General features: G+C 42.9%; 1 protein-coding gene across 2 annotated transcripts; it reads left to right on the forward strand.

Annotated features, from left to right (window-relative positions):
• Positions 1–1,707: 1,707 nt before the first annotated feature.
• Positions 1,708–15,609, forward strand: LOC139341226 (malate dehydrogenase, cytoplasmic-like). 2 transcript variants are annotated; one of them, XM_070977628.1, is made up of 9 exons: positions 1,708–2,207; positions 9,187–9,285; positions 9,947–10,043; positions 11,793–11,968; positions 13,202–13,324; positions 13,469–13,645; positions 13,783–13,896; positions 14,624–14,713; positions 15,152–15,609. In XM_070977628.1, the coding sequence occupies exons 1-9, from the start codon at positions 2,154–2,156 to the stop codon at positions 15,269–15,271; spliced, it is 1,050 nt and encodes a 349-aa protein (XP_070833729.1). In that variant the 5' UTR covers positions 1,708–2,153; the 3' UTR covers positions 15,272–15,609. The 2 variants fall into 2 exon arrangements, with proteins under 2 accessions (XP_070833729.1, XP_070833738.1); XM_070977637.1 differs by lacking the exon at positions 1,708–2,207 and adding an exon at positions 7,951–8,133.
• The last annotated feature ends 1,418 nt before the right edge of the window (positions 15,610–17,027 follow it).

The raw sequence follows: 17,027 nt of genomic DNA on the forward strand, positions 1-17,027 counted from the left end.
TCATTATTATTGAAGTAATTTCAGTGCTTGAGGACTTCATCACCTCTCATTTTGATTTCACAAGTTATTTTTGGACCCAAATCTCATGTTAACTTCCAGCGGTGAAGGAAACACTAAGATCTGTTCAGTAAAAGTAGCACTACCACAGTGTAAAAAATACTCAGGAACAAGTAAAACTCAAGTGTTAGCATCAACATCTACATAAGTACAAAAAGTAAAAGTACTCATTATGTAGTCATGCATTAATATGTAACATCACTAGTGCTGCAGCTGGTTGAGGTGGTGCTTATTTTCATTACTTTATTTACTGCTGCATATAATCCATTGAACATATACATCATGATTTATTAGTTGATTATATCTTGTATTAATAATCTGACTTTGCAAAGTACGGAGTAACTCAATATTCAAGTAAAATACCACAAAGTAGTATTTAGTCCTTGACCGAACTCTCAGCAGCTTTGTGCTGAACTGACCCTGGCGCCTGCATGAACCGTCACCTCTGACTGTATCAGACGTTTGGCGCCATGATTCATTCATCCATGTAGAATTCACAGAATGGTCCTGAGGGCAGCGGGTCCCCTCATCCAGCATCCTGCCAGTATTTTCATGTCCTGCAGGACTGGGTTTGTAACTATGCTGGCCGTAATGACAAAATAAACACATGAACCTGGATCAGTCCACAACGTAAGCACTGTTAATATAGACAGCTAGTGGTGGCGTGAGCACATGTCATTATAGGAATTTACATTCATGTGAATACTTTGATAGAAAGCAGAGGCGCCTCCACATGTGAGTTAACTCAGTGCTGCTACATCCCTCAAAATACAGGCTGGTGACAAATTAAAGGAGAAACCTGAATGAATTTGAGGAGAAACATAGTAAATGCAGATTCTGCATCCCAATGGCAAAAGGAAGAGGGGTAAGTGATCTAAGGGTTCATTGTCGGGGCGCCGCTGGCAGGAACTTCAGTCACAGACTGTTCAACTGGCTCGTGTTTCAACAGGAACAGTAACTAAAGTGACATCTGTATTAGATCAGTGAGAAACGCATCAGTGAACAGGGTCAGATGTGAGATATGTAAGGAAAAAAAACAGCTCTACTTCAGGTGACTAAGAATAAGGATTGACTGCTTATTGACCCCCTTATTTTTAGGATGATATGTATTGATAAATCAACTGATATAAAACGTTATCATGTGGTATGATAAAATGTCATTTTTTTCCATCAGCAATCCTCGGTTCCAGCTCCTCAACTGAAGATGTCTTACATCAACAACAATTTTTCACTTTTCTGGCAATTTGTAGGCAAAATAATGAATTAATGACCTAATCTGCAGATGAATTGATGATGAAAATAATCAGCAGAAGTGGGTGTCTTTTACTAAAATGTCAAGTATCTGTTTCTGAGCTATCCTGAGCTAAAAAAAAATAAATAAATAAACACAGACAAAAACTCTGAGGTCCATTGAAGTGTCCACTTCTGTTGTCCAGCTGACTTGAACGCCTCTACAGCGGCGCCTCCACCTGCGCTCCTCCTCGCTGCTCCTCTGCCGCAGACCTCATGTCCTCCTGCGACTCTCAAACATACATTTTGGGTGGAAGCCGCCATAATATCCTACTCCCCTGCAGTGACGTCATCTACTCCCACACAAAACTCCCTCCTGCCTTTTTTTTTTTTTTTTTTCCCAGTAATACAGCCTCCATCATTACTACTAATTTACACCTGTGCTCGCACCACTCTAAACAGTCCGGCTATCAGCGGCTATTTACGTCCTCAAAATCTTATTAAGGGACTAGACTGAGTGCAGCGGTGTGTGTGTGTGTGTGTGTGTGTGTGTGTGTGTGTGTGTGTGTGTGTGTGTGTGTGTGTGTGTAAGTTTAAAGGTAGGGGTGGAGGTGTGAGAGAGTCCCGGGTAAACGACGCACAAGACGCCATCAAAGTCGAACTGCAGCGCGGTTTCAGGTCGCCACTGGTGCCGCGGCGGTGTCCCGTCGCACCTGTCTGTCTGTCTGCCTCTCTTTATCTGTGGGTGTCTACCTGTCTTCCCCTTCTCTCCGTCTCTCTCTCCCGGTACCGTGTCAGGTCGAGCCGCCATTTCTGCTTTAGAGGACGTCAGTTATCAGTGAGCGACAACAACACACGGCGGGACCATGCTGACTTTGCTGACCTCCATGTATCTGGTGGTGCGGGCGGTTTCCTCGCAGGTGAGTTGAAAGCAGCGCCGCAGTTTGATGGCTGGAGCACCGCGGAGACGGCGCTGACCGTGCGTCCTTGAACGCAGCATTTAAGAAAAATTCTTTAGCTAACTTGACCGTTACGGGCCGGAAGGACTTCATTTCCCTCCCAGACAAAGTCAGTGAAAACATGTCTGCGTTATTAGCGGTGAATCATCATCGTTTATTCATCTGCGATGGTGAACAGATGGGAGACTTGACGAGGAAACAGCCCCTGTGTTTGTACCCGGGCCTTTTCCGTTAGACTTCAGGTGTAAACATGGCCGCCGGAAACCCTACACCACCTTCATGTAGGTGAAGGAACTCGGCAGGTCGCGTATTTTTCTGATCCCGTCATTATTAATTCAGTGAGAGTCGTCTTTACTTGGCAGTTTAGTTGTTCAGCGCCAAAGTGAAGCTAGTCAGTGTGACCAATACGACATCCGGCCAGTCTTCAAAATAAAAGCCAGATTCGATCTCTATTCAATCATCCAATTTAGTTTGGTTTGAGGTTCGCGTAATGAGTACAGTTAAGTAATTACCAACAAGAAAGAAACGTTTACTGCAAACTTTTAATGCAAAGGAAGCCTGTTTACAATGGGAAAATGTTAGAAGTGACCAAGTACTTATGGTGAGTAAAATACTAGGCCTAAGGTTTTGTCAAGATAATGAGAAAAAAAATCATATCTGAAAACTGACTTTGTATCTTGTAATTTATCTTGAAAGTATCACAGAATTTTGATTTGCAAGATTTTGACATATCTTAATTATGACTTAGATTTTTATGAATCTGATTAGTTGAGACAACATTGTGACTTACCATTAACATGTTATGCCATTCTTTTTTCTTTTCTTTCTTTTTTTTTTTTCATCTCCCGCTGCAGTGAAAATACACACACCAGCCACTTGTACACAACAGCTCAGCCAGAAATTCTGGCTTCACAAAGACAATGATGTTCAGGTTTCATTGACACTGTCAGAGGTGTTGATATAAGTGTATACTTGTGATTGAGGTTGTTGTTGTTTGTGGTAATGTTGAAATGAAAAGCATTATATTGAAGGTTGTCCCAATATTTTGTTCCCCCATTTACATATATGAGAAGAGCAGAATATTAGAAACGTCTTTCAACATAATGGACTCTAGTACAACACTACCACAAACTCTGACCTCAATAATTAATATTAAGTAGATTTATTAAACTTTATGACGCTGTCAGTTAAAACTGAAAAATGCTAAACGTCATGACAGAGCTGTTGTTTTGGATCACATTAAGTTGTACAAGTGTACCTAATGAAGCGGCCAGTGAGTGTAGGCTTCCATGTGATACACCTCTATAATATAATAACCATTTAGATAATAGAAAAACATAGCAAAAACTGATCTGCAGAGGATGAGGGCCTTTTTGTGGCATCTTCTGCCTCCTGTAGCCACTGGCTTGTTCTTACCAAATCTACACAGATAGTCTCACTATTTAAAACGTACATTCACTCTTTAAAATCAAGATAATGGACATCAGATGAGATCAAATAAGATGAAGCTTTATTTGTTGATTTCCTGGATGAAATCACTGCCCCAAAAATTGCTTAAGTAATAGAAAGGCGTGAATTTAAGCTTAACAGTACAAAAACATGAATAAAACAATCCAAAAGGGTAGTAGAAAGCCATACACATAGTGAGCAAAATAAAGTACCAATGTTAATGTTTAAAAACTGAAGCATGACCTTTTGCTGTTTCCCCAACAAGCATTTTCTACATCTTACGATAGTGACAATATTTGTGCTTTTATTTTGAAGGCTGCGTTAGGGAGGCTTCCGGTTCTGCTCTGTTTTGCTGCTGCCTTCATGCAGCAGTCCTGCAGATTATCAGCACCTCGGTCAGCTCCTGCCAGGCTGCCAGCAGCACAGAACTGCAGCCTGTTTTATCTCTGGGCAGCTTTACAGAAACTGAACCCAGCAAACAGCACACAGATCCAACATGGCTGCCGGTGTCCTGATAGGCTGAAGGACAATTAAAAACCTCCCCTCGCTGAAAGTGATACTCTCTCTGAAAGAACATCCATCTCCTCCTTTATTATTCTGAGCTCCTTCCTCTCAGCAAGCAGCTGGTTGACAAAAGTATGTGGACACCTGAACATTCCAGCCACATGAACTTGTCCATGGGTGTTAGCTGGCTTCTCCAGCCTCAGCTCCGCTGTTAAGGCTTTCAGCATGACATCTATACCTGGCTGCAGGGTGTTGGATGAGGTTGAGGTCAGTGCTCTCTGCAGACCAGTCAAGGTTCCACACCAAACTGGGAAAAGCATTTCTTCACTGGCCTGAGGTTGTGCATGAGGACATAGTCATGTTGACAGATCTGTCAGGACAGTAGAGGACAGAGCCTTCCCAAACAAACACTGCTGTCTGAAATATCATTGTATGCTGTAGCATGAAGGTTTCCCTTCACTGGAACAACAGACGCTCCAAACCAAGAAAGACAGCCCCAGACTAGAAGCACAGGTGTCCACACACTTTTGGCAACATAGGATATCACTGAACCATTTTCAAAGACTTCTATCAGCTATGGGGCAGTCAGTGTTGTGTACCTCTGACCTCTTTTGGCCACATACACACACAGTCATTAACTGCAGTTTCTACGATAAAATGACATTTTGAAGGACATTTTCTATGATAAGGGACTTCTTTTTTTCCATCTCACTATTGAAATGCAGCTGAAGTGCGATGCTGTTTCTACAGGACCAGTCAGACAAAACCTGACGCATCAAGTGTTTACTGCCAACCCTGACAGCAGCAACAGGACAATATTTAAAATTGATTATTTATCTTTATGTAAATTTGATTTTTCACTTAAAGGCACTAATTGGTCCCAGGTTTCCATCTTACCCAACAGTTCTGGTTGGTGAGTTATAACCAAGGAGTTTTAGTGTCTCGTTAATGTCTAGTTCAGTTTCCTATTTGTTTCAGATTGGTCAGATTTAAAGAAAAGTAACCAAAATTTCATATTGTCACACCATATTTGGCCTTTGACCTCCAGCCTGTATGTAATCTTTGTGATGTCTGAACTTTCTGCTCTATAAATGTCAACAGATCAGACAGCTCAGCTCTGCTCAGACTTACCTCCCGCAAGGTCGCAGATAACAGGCTGAACAGCAACCTAACGAGCTGGCGACTGAACCCAACAACTTCCTGTCGTCTGGGAGTGAACTTTACCTCCAGTGACCTTTGACCTTTGACCCTGATTTGAAAACGGTTACCCAGAATGACCCACAGACCTCACTGTGAAAAATAGGTTTCGATCCACATGAAGCTGCTGGCATTGTATGTGAGTGGTAACAGATTAAGTACAAGCAAAACAATCTGCATGGCTAGAAATAAATTAGGAATTCAGAAATTTTTCTTTTGGATATTTGAAGGTTTTAACTTTTATGAAATTTGAGCAGAGGTTGCGGGGGCCAGGATTGTAGAAACTCAGGTTTTGAGTCCAAATTCTGCGAATCCAGCTGAATCGGCACCAAAAATAAAGTCAGTGAAATTGGGCGATATTCAAATCAGCCATTAAAACAGCTGTAATGTGTGTGTAGCATTTTAATATAAACTGCTGAAGTCATTAAAGCCCCCCAATTCCCAGAATTGCGTGAAAGTGTGAAATATGTTGTCAGTTTTTATAACTAGGAATTTTAAGTTCAAGATCAATCAGTGAAAAGTTTTTTGAAGGTTCAATTTTGACATAAAATTCACATAACAACTCTGAGAGATGGCTGTTAACAACGTGAGAAAAGCACTTTTCATTTCACGGGACCTTTAAGTCACTTAAAGGATCATTGTGTGAAGCTGCTTAGCTGCCTACAGGCAGCAGAGGAATGTTGTCCGTGCACGGTGGAGCTCATCGGACGCCTATCCTCAGTAAATCAGTGAGGTTTGAGGTTGTAGTGGTTCATGATGCCAGACTCACTTTGCCTGATTGACAGTTCTCACGTTGATGAGCTAAAACATCTGGAAACTAAGTGAACAAGCAGTAGAAACTGTAGACTGTCTGAATGAACTGGAAGTGTTTCCTCAAGGTTTTTAAGGTGGAGTTGAGGGAATCCAGGGTCTGCTGAAGATCAGCAGTGGAAGAAGTGCTCAGATCTTTAAGTAAATGCAGTAAGCCAGCAATGAAGAAATACTCTGTCAGTCAAAACCCTGCATTCAAAATCATACTTGCATAAGTATTGCATAATACATAAGTATTAGCAGCAAAATGTACTTAAAGTATCTGAAGTTTAAGTACTCATCATGCAGAATGGCTCCATTCAACGTTACATTTATTGTTAGGATTTTGTTCCTCGTTCATTCCAGTCCAGGCAGCATCTGAACGTCGTCACAGTAGAGCAAATGTTAAAAACTGTATGAAGTGTTGGGTAGTTTCATCTGCAACGTTTCAAAAACTGGTCACATGTCTGATGTCTGAAATCTATAGCTGTCAGATAAATGCAGAGGAGTAGAAATATGAAGTATCCTAAAATGGAAGTACTCTCCTCCAGTTGTTGAAGATGCTGCAGAGACATCACTGGGTTCCAAGGCTCTTGATGGACCTCTAGAAGTTCTTGATGGGGCTCAAAATGATCCTTGAGAGGGAGAGGCAAGAACATTTTTGGAGGTTCTTGAGATCCTTTATGAATTCAAGGGTGAATATACTTCTGTGGTTAATGTAGAAGTATATTTGAGGTCCTGGAGCAGGTTGCAAGAGTTTTTGAGGAGGTGTCAGTGGTTGATGAAGGTTTCGGATGAGTATTGGGTTCCCTTTTGGGTTTTGGGTCCTTGAAATGTTTTGAATGTTTTTGAAAGAATTGAAGGGACCCTGAATGAGTCATAGTTGTTTGTGTTCTGAAAAAGCTTTTTTTTTTCTTTCTTTCTTTTTTTTTTAAAGGGTTCCAACAGCCTTTGATGGGTTTTCATTGGTTCTTGAAGGGGTTCTAAGGGCCTATGGGGGATTACTATTGGCTCTGTAGGAGGCTAACGTCAGGTGCTCTTAGATTTGTCACATGCAGCATTAAAGGGGTTCATGCAAGTTATTGAGAGGGTATTTTGAGGATCCTGTGGGATTTTTTGTGGTTCTTGAGTGTACCTAAGAGGCTCCAGTGTTTCCAGGGTTTAAAGGTCCTTGAGGAGTTTTGGTTTGTGAGGATGTTCCTGGGGTTGTTTATGTGTTTCAAGTGGGTTCCAGGAGTTCTTAGTGGGTTTCTCAAGGCTTTCCAAGAGTTCTTAATGGGGTTCCTTGAGTATATGTGGTCCTTGAGAAGATGGGAGCTTTGTGCTTTTGTTATAGAGGGGGTTCAAAAGATCCAAGGAATCATAACAGTTAATAACAGGTACTGTTAAAGGGGTGTGTGGAAGTTCTTCAGGGGGGGGTTGGAGAAAATTAGTCATTCTTGAGAGGCTCCAGGGATTGATGAGGGGGCTTCACAACACACACAAACATTGACCTCTTTCTGTTCTAGAAAGATATGGAGTCATTAAGTTGTTCACATCATGAGACATTGAATAAACACAGCCTGAGACGATCACAGTAGACAGCTGTGTCATTCCGCAGGACGGCAGTGAAGTTTCGCTATCGGCCACGAGGTGTCGCCAAAGTGCTTCTTCCGCAACCTCAAGTTAAAAAGAACCCTTTTCAGAAAATCCGCTATCGTGTATGAGTGGGCGTGGTGTGACCGGTGCGGTGCATCATGGGAGAATGTGTTCCTTTTGTCGACTCGATTGTGTTGAAAAGCCTGCGTTTGTGCCATAAAACGACTACAAGTCCCGGAGTGAGTGTGGGACGTGTCGTGTCTCCTGACTTTACAGTGCAGGATAGAGGTGACCCTTCCGTCTAGTCCGACTCTGAGCAGGGGGAAAGGCGCCGCAGACCCAAAGCATCTCCATCCGTTAGCAAAAAATGGTAAGATGCATCATTAACTACCTCTTATCTCATTCTAAAGGTGTAAATAATATCATATACGTCTTCTATCAAAGCGCTAAATTCCAATTTAACGTTGTGCTAAAGATACTTAATAGTTGACATTGGACAGAGGACGGCAGCGGCATCTTTTCATTTCACTTCACGCGAATTTAAATGCTTTAATGGAGGTTTGGGTTTTCTGTGTGCTGAATTCATGATAGAGAACCAAGGACAAGGCTGTCAAACGCACTTCGTGGCGTAGTTCCACCCGAAGATTAGAGACGGCGGCTGTAAAGATAACGGGAGCATCTGCAGCTGAGACTGCGTGTTTGTTTTCCTTGTTTTAACACTGTGTGCTGTCCACTGTACATTCATTCATCTGCCTCCATTTTGACATGAGCCCGTGGCGTGGGAGCAGCGTCAGCTTACATCATCAGCCTCTTCTTTCATTCAGTCGGATTAACCAATCACGACAGGGCGTCAACAGTTTGAATCTCTGCTCACAAACCTGAAAATTTAACGAGTTTTTGCTTGTCGGACAAGTTGCAACCAGTTAAAATATAATGTAAGGCTATTTCCGACTGTGCTGGAAATATGTTTGATTTCGGCTTAATTTACTCTGCATCATGTGACATACTTAAACTCACTGATTTGCCCTTTCGCACAGTGAAGAGCGTTGTGCGAACCAATCATAAAAGCTGAAGTATTCTTTTTTATCTGCTGCCTGATTGATGGTATGCATGCCGAATTAAAGAGGGACATCAGCTACCAAAGATAAAATGTCAAACTGAACTGTATCTCATTCTTGGCATTGTCAGTATGCGGGGTCATCCTACATTGTACAAATTCCTTAACAGGGTTTGGTTTGGTTTGGTTTGGTATGAATCCTCTTCGTTCAAAGGGTTCTTCAGGAGGAGGAGCCTCTAATAAAGGCCTGCTTTACAAGCTGCCTCCATCCATTCGTTAAAAATAGGCTGTATAAGTTTCCTTCCTCTATTGTTTATCTAGATCAGACACGTACAGTATGAACCAAATCTGTTTGTTTCCCTCCAGACTGAACCAATCCGTGTTGTGGTGACCGGCGCTGCTGGCCAGATTGCCTACTCCCTGCTGTACAGCATCGCCAAGGGAGATGTGTTCGGGAAGGACCAGGTAAGACTGAGCCTGAACCCCGATTACATAACACGCAGCCGCAGCAGCCCCCTTCCCCCTGAAGCTGATCACAGCTGGGTGATGCACTCTGTGAGGCTTGACTGTTATTCACTCATCGTGAATAATACATGTTTTAATGTGGGCCTGCCTTCATCTAATTGGAGTTCTCATCAGCGATGGAGTGGGCAAATGAAAAAGAAAGGGGTCATTGTAAGGCCTCAAACAGAAGGAAGATGTCTTTGTTATTTCGTCGCAGGTGTATTGTAATCCTGCGTTTAACCAAGGAACCCATTACTGGCCCAGCTAGAGATGTCATACCAATAATTATCAGATATAATGGATATAATGCGCAATGAATCAAAGAATGTCATCGAGTACTTGAGCAAAATGTTTCCACCATTCATGAGTTGTGGGAATACATTATAGTTTTGTTTTCTGAAAATTAGAGCAACGAAGCTGTAGTCCCCGACATTAAATTTAAAAAGATTGCAGCAGAAATCAGACAGCCGATAGTTGCATTTCATTTGTAAAAGTTGCCTTTAGATTATGTCATAGAAATTAATATGGATGTCAAAAAAAAAATCCCTGTAAATGAAACGTTTGACTGTGCCTGTGTGGTTGATTTTCAGGTGAAACCTTTGTTGTCCCTCTTGTTTTTCAGCCAATCATCTTGGTCCTGCTGGACATCCCCCCCATGCTGCCTGTGCTGGACGGAGTTGTCATGGAGCTGCAGGACTGCGCCCTCCCACTGCTGAGGGGTGAGCCAACAGTGTGTGTTACTCTGTGTGAACCAGGGTAGTTTGATTAATAAGAAAAGGCATTGTTCCTCTGAAGCGTTTGATGATGAAGGTTTGACCAGTTGTGGGGTTTTTGATGTCCAGACATAATGTTTTCGAATGGGTGGAAAGACAAATATTCAGTGTTTCCTTCACAGTTTTCTTATCAGGAGGGAAAATATGTGGTTATCATCATGGGACTCCACAGCACAACACATACCACTATCATTTCACATGCACCACACACCAGATGTGGCAGACAAGCTGAAGAAGTAGTCAAGGTTCAAGGTGCTGGATGTGACGATATCGCTGCTTTTCTGGAGAGCTGACGTGCAGTAATGCTTGGACAGGACAGCAGTGTGTCCAAGAGCTGAGGTCCATCAGCCAGTGATGACGGCTGTCAGTCAGTGTGCTTACGTAGAAACTGACAGGCATGTGTGTTCTGACGCATGTCACACACCCACCACCCTGTGTTCCCCTTAAAACCATATCAGGTGCTTGTAGTCACGGAAACCAGGGGTCCAACTGTCTCATAGTTAAACAAACATCATCATCTAAAAGGAAGCTGCATCAGTCACGACTACAGACCAACTGCAGCTGCTGTCGACCATAAATGTCTGAACTGCTCCTGTTTCATGTGGAGCACTTTCCTGCAGCACTGTGTGTGTGTGTGTGTGTGTGTGTGTGTGTGTGTGTGTGTGTGTGTGTGTGTGTGTGTGTGTGTGTGTGTGTGTGTGTGTGTGTGTGTGTGTGTGTGTGTGTGTGTGTGTGTGTGTGTGTGTGTGTGTGTGTGTGTGTGTGGTATTTGTCCTTCGTATCCTCCTCTGTCTGCTGCTGCTGTGAGGAGGAGGGTCTAAAATAAGACATCTGGTTGGCTGGTGGTAAAGACACCACAGGAGCCAATCAGAGCCGTGGTGGTACAACAATGAACGGAGGGGAAGTGAACCCTGACTGAAGGCCAGTCTGATAGCAGCACGGTGCAATAAGCAGACACCAAACGCACCTTATCGTCAGGATCAGTTGAGCCGGAGTTTATCTGAGAAACTCTGAAATAAAGTGACGTCAAAACTTCAGCTCTGAGGATGTGAAGCAACAGCAGAAACTGAGACAGTGGATGAATGTGTGCAGAGAAGGTCAGGGGTCACACATGTTGTTTAAATAATCAGTGCACTTTATCAGTACTAAAACATCACCTTATCGTTATCAGTATGTGCTGTAGCAGAGCAGCCTCTGTTACCTGCACAGAACAGCTAAGATATCCCTCAGTGCTATTGGTTGTTAACAAATGTCAATAAACAAGTTTTAGAGGAAAATGATTTGTAGGAGATCCAAGAAATTCTCCTTAAAGTTGTTGTTGTTCTGCATTCAAGTCGGTTATTTGTAGAAGTGCTGATGAAGATGATTGGCAGCTTCATCACTGACTCTGCTGCTTTTGTCGTCGTCTTTGTGGTTGGTCAACATTTTACGATACGATGGTCGTTAGGCCGCCTGCTCATTATGAGCTTTTAACATGTAGCCTGTCGAGGCCAGGGATCGAACCACCGACCTTCTGATGAGTGGACGTCCGTTGATCCTTCTGAGCCACAGTCTCCTCCAAACAACATGAGGAAGAAACAGTCTGCAGCCTTGAACACAGTTTACACTGACGATCTTAATTATGATGCACTGACCAACCATCCCTGATAAAGAAATGAAATACACTGACTCCATCTCCCTCTCCTCCACCCACAGAGGTGATCCCCACTGACAAGGTGGAGGTGGGCTTCAAGGACATCGACGTCGCCATCTTGGTGGGCTCCATGCCCAGGAAGGAGGGGATGGAGAGGAAGGACCTGCTGAAGGCCAACGTGGCCATCTTCAAGACTCAGGGAGCCGCCCTGGACAAGTACGCCAAGAAGACCGTGAAGGTGACGCCTCAGTTTATTCTATTTAATGTCATTTTATTTCTGCATTTATTGTCCCACAGGCTCATGACCCCCTCAGAGTGGATCTGTCAGTGAGGAACTGTTGTGCTGAAGGTTACCGGGAGTTTAACGCTGTACCGTCTTTGTTAGAAAGACGAAGCCAGTTGACTGCAGCTGTGGGGAAATGAAAGTGCTTATCCAGCGTCTGCTGAGTTTTTCTCTGACAGAGCTGAATGTTTCTCTGACAAAGCTGAATGTTTCTCCCTGATCCGGGAAAGAACAGCAGGTCTCCAAAGCTGCAGCTCAGAGTTCCTCTGTGTGTTTACCGTCATTTGTCGTACACACTGTAATGTGTAACAACTCCATAGCACCTAAATCAGCAGGAGGGGCCCCCGGTGACTCAAAGTCCTCCCTGAGGCCCAGAGTCAGTGTGACGAAAGAGGTCGAGTCTCTGCTGAGGTCAAAGGTCAAAGCTTCACCTGCAGAGAATCTGCTGTGTTGAACCCTTTCAGCTGCTTTCACACAGAAACTATCAGAAAAAACAGTTTTTGCTCAAAAAAAGAGGAAATTCTATCAAAACAACCCAAATTAGTCTGTTCAGACGGAAACATCTGGGCAGTAAAATACAACATTCTCCTGTAAAGTTTACTTGTAAAATAGTATAGATTTCTTGTGACTGTCTGACTTTCTGTGTCACTTCTCTCGCCTGCTGAAGCTGCTGAAACTCTCACTGGGAAAATGCGAGAGAAAAGCAGCAGCGTGTAGGATGTTTAGACTGAAGATAAACTGTGTTATGGCTCAGGTCTGAGCTCGGTTATAAAACAAACCGTTAGAACAGAGCAGCTTCTGATTGGTCTCTGGCTGTCTTTACTCCACACTGTGGAGGAAACAGGAACATTTCAGTCACGATGATCTCCGTCAGTGCCGTTCGATGTTAGAACTTAAATGTGCACTCTGAAATGTCTCCAGGTTTACTTGCAGTTCATATGTTTACTTTATATCTTGTATTTACTTAATGCTCAGTATGTCAGACACTGACAAGCAGATTTAGCTCATATTGAGATGGACTTGTTAAAATTAAACTCACGCTGTAGCTCAAAGACGTGTGCTGGTTGTACCTCAGCATTCAGGAAGCAGTGCATTGATCACATGTTGTCACCTGGCTTCTCACCTGTGTGACCGGCTGATAACGCAGAGACGCATCAGTCTGATGGAGACGTTTGATTTTCATGTCAGGTTTTGGTGGTTGGAAACCCGGCGAACACCAACTGTCTGATCGCCTCCAAGTCTGCTCCATCCATCCCCAAAGAGAACTTCTCCTGCCTGACCCGCCTGGACCACAACCGAGCCTGCTCTCAGGTACGCACTCATGAATGATGACTAAGGGACGGTCATACAGTGGCATCACATTTTATTTACTGATATCATTAATTGTGTATATCACAAAACAAAAGAGTTGCTTCTGAACATTTTTTGGAATATGCTGTCTGTGCCTTCCGACAGGTGGCAATGCGTTGTGGCGTGTCCACTGACAAAGTGAAGAACGTCATCATCTGGGGGAACCACTCCTCCACCCAGTACCCCGACGTCCACCACGCCAAGGTCAACGTTCACGGCAGCGAGGCAGCCGTCTACGACACCGTCAAGGACGAAGCCTGGCTGAGAGGAGACTTCATCTCTGTGAGCGCTCGCTGCTTCTTCCCTTTTTGGCACTGTTTGGGTCCTTTTTACCTTCATTAGACAGCAGCATAGTTCCTTTCAGGTTTGTAGTTTCTGTCCTCTTTTCAAACCTCCTCCTCTTCATCTTCCTCCTGCAGACGGTGCAGCAGCGCGGTGCAGCCATCATCAAGGCCAGGAAGCTGTCCAGCGCCATGTCTGCTGCCAAGGCCATCTGCGACCACATGAGGGACATCTGGTTCGGCACCAAGGAGGTCAGTGTGGACGCAGAGATGAACGGTGGAGACGGCTCTGAGTGTTTCAGTCTGACGGTGATGAAAGACAGAGTCGGTTGGAGGGAGAAGATAAAAAATCTGGAGGAGTTGTAGCATTTTGGATTTACTCTGTAGGCCTGAAAAGTCCTGAAAAGGGTTATATGAAGGTTTCAAAGACTGATTAACAAACAAGGCAGGTTTTAGTTCCTGCTAAAGACCAGTGTTTAAAATTCCCAGTTTCCCCTGAAGTAACTTCAACTAACCTGACTTTGCAGCTTGTTTTATTCTGTATGTTTGTTCTGACTTCACTAATGCTGCATCAGTTGGCCACATTTTTTGTAATCCAACAGATTAACTGCCTGTCTCATTCTCATTCAAATTTCCAAGCCAAACGTGTATTTTTTTGGTAGTGTAATTGTTGAGGTGGACCAACTTGTGAAACAGGATTTGGACCATGAGAGGACAGAATCAAGTGTAATTTTATGTCTTGAACAAAAATTCAGGGCAGAAATTACAGAAAAAATGTCCAAAAAAAAAAAAAAATCAAAAAAATTAATAAACAATTTAGTCAACAAAAAATGGAAACAAACCTTATGGCCATGTCCGATTTCTCATTTGTTTTTAAGTAGCTGTGATTTAGAGACAACACGGCACAGCATCTGATGTTTAATGCTGCAGGACTTGTTGTTGTTGTTGTTGACGACATGTTGTCATTTCCTGCCAACAGGGTGAGTTCATCTCCATGGGCGTGTATGCTGGCGGAAACTCCTACGGCATCCCAGAGGACCTCATCTACTCCTTCCCTGTGGAGATCAAGGTGAGTCTGTCCAATCAGCTGCCACTATCGGATCCAACTGTCACGCTGTAAAAAAAAACGATTCTTTTCACTGCAGATTTCAGTTCTTGACTCTGGCTTACTGCTGCTGAATTTTATCAGCATGTTTAGGTGGACTGGTACTGGTGTTTGTACCAGCGTTTGTCAACCTTTTTGAGTACTGGTCTATTAATGAGTAAACATGCCTGAAGGAGCTTTTCCCTGAGTGAAGCTGCTGCCATCTTCAACTGAACTTTTCACCTGTTCAGCCAAGTGGTTTATCCCACTGTAATACATCTGAAATAAGTACTGAACAGTTCAGTGATGAGATGTTTGTAGGGGATTGTCTGGAGTTTTTATATTTATCTCCCCACAGAAAAAGACAAAACACCTCACAATCAAAACTCAGCCTGTGCGTTTTCCCTCTGTTGTCCCCCACAGAACAAGACCTGGAAAGTGGTTGACGGACTCCCCATCAACGACTTCTCCCGCGCCAAGATGGACGCCACAGCCAACGAGCTGGTGGAGGAGCGAGACACCGCCGTGTCTCTGTCCCAGTGACTAGCATGCCCTGCTGGACAACAGCAGCAACAGCACTCAGATGCTCTGAAGGCTCGCTGCTCGCGGCTCTGAAGAAGAAACCTCCACTCTTAATAACCGTCCGCTGACGTCTGTGTGTCACCTCTGTGTGTGTGTGCGTGTGTCAGTGTGCGAGTGCGTGTCAACAGGCCACTTCTTCAGGCTTTCAAAAAACCTGTTTAACGACCACAACCTGGCCTCTGTCTGCAAGACGCCGAGAGAATGTCTCTGTTGGTAGATGATAACACACACTAGCTGTCCAGAAACTGTAATGGAACAAGTTATCACCAATAAAACAACAAGGAAACTGACCGACCAAAGCCAGCCGTCTGAAGTTCTTCTATTGGATGTCATAATGCACAATGAAACGCACTCTTAAACTTGTTTTGTGTTCCAGGTTTGAACGTGAAAGCCACTGAGTGGTTTATAGCATGCAGGGTTTTACTGCACTGTGCTGTCATACCTTACCTGACAATGCATACAATACATGCAGTCTTAGTCCAGTTTTGGCTTACACTAGAGAATACAGTATTGTGTCCAAAAGAAGCATTAAACTGTTTCGGAAAGAAGTTTGCTGAACTGAAACTGCTTTACATAAAAGATGATACAAAATATGAGAAACAGGAGCAAAATAAACTGACAAAAAGAGAATTTCAAAAGAATATAAGACAACATATTTTAGAAAACGATAAGAAAATAAAAATGCCAAATAAAAGCAGTGGCAAACATGTTTTAAGCCTTAAAAAAGGGAGAGCTTATGGTTTTCTGGATGTTCCGTGTGTTGATCTGATCCTGGAGCAGTTTAGTGGAAAGTTTGAAATGTGAAATCATAAAGGTGCACAGCATCAAGTTTCTATCATAATTTCAACATTAAAAACACACTAAGCCTATGATGAGAAATTGCATTTATTTGAGCATTTTTGTAAATGTAGTTCAGGAATTGGATGAGTCACATCAGAAAAGTGATGGGAGTGATATTTATCAGGCCATACTGTATCTCCATCTACATACACATGAAGTGTGCTCTAATGTTTTTGCAGTGAATCATTTCAACCACATAGTGGCAGCATCGATCCAAACTGAACATGAATGGAAACCTGACAAGATTTGTGTGAGATCTTTCAATTATTCATCCATCATTTGTTTATTCACAATCTCTTATTCACAATCTCAGGGGCTTCGGTCCGTTTTCAGCTTTATTTTTTCTCTTTTTTAATGTGGGAAAATTACAGGAACAGGTTACTTTAACATCTACAGTATCATGACCGAATATAGTCAGTGCTGGTCATTGAGGGCCCTGGGGCCTGAGATCTCCAGGGACACAGTTGTGTGGTTTTGGTGATGTAATTAAGTTTTGTGTCTATTAAAAGTTTAATTCAGTCATGGCCTACAGAGTAGTAGCATGATCCAAATTATGGTAATCACAGTTTTGGGGGGAAATAAATACAAATTACATTTTATTATTAGTATTATTATTAGTAGTAGTAGTATTAGTATTATTATAAATTAAGTTGGAAAACTAACAGATCGAGTCAAAATTGAAAACAAATGATATTACTAAACTGTGTTGAAAGCTAAATACATGTAAATTAAATTGAAATTAAAAACTTTGTTTGAACCACAAAGAGTTAAACTAGAGAAGTATTTACGTTGTAGTAAAAAATATACCTTCTTGAGTGGGCGGGACGCGTTGGTAGCTCCATCTGATTGACGGACAACTTCGACCAATTACTGTTCG

The sequence above is a fragment of the Chaetodon trifascialis genome, chromosome 2 (assembly GCF_039877785.1).
Source record: "Chaetodon trifascialis isolate fChaTrf1 chromosome 2, fChaTrf1.hap1, whole genome shotgun sequence".
NCBI classification, from domain to species: Eukaryota; Metazoa; Chordata; class Actinopteri; order Chaetodontiformes; family Chaetodontidae; genus Chaetodon; species Chaetodon trifascialis.

Coding starts and splice junctions, on each gene's coding strand:
- LOC139341226 (XM_070977628.1), top strand. CDS start 2,154: ATGCTGACTTTGCTGACCTCCATGTATCTGGTGGTGCGGGCGGTTTCC. Junction 2,208..9,186: donor TGCGGGCGGTTTCCTCGCAG/GTGAGTTGAAAG, acceptor GTTTCCCTCCAG/ACTGAACCAATCCGTGTTGT. Junction 13,325..13,468: donor ACAACCGAGCCTGCTCTCAG/GTACGCACTCAT, acceptor GCCTTCCGACAG/GTGGCAATGCGTTGTGGCGT.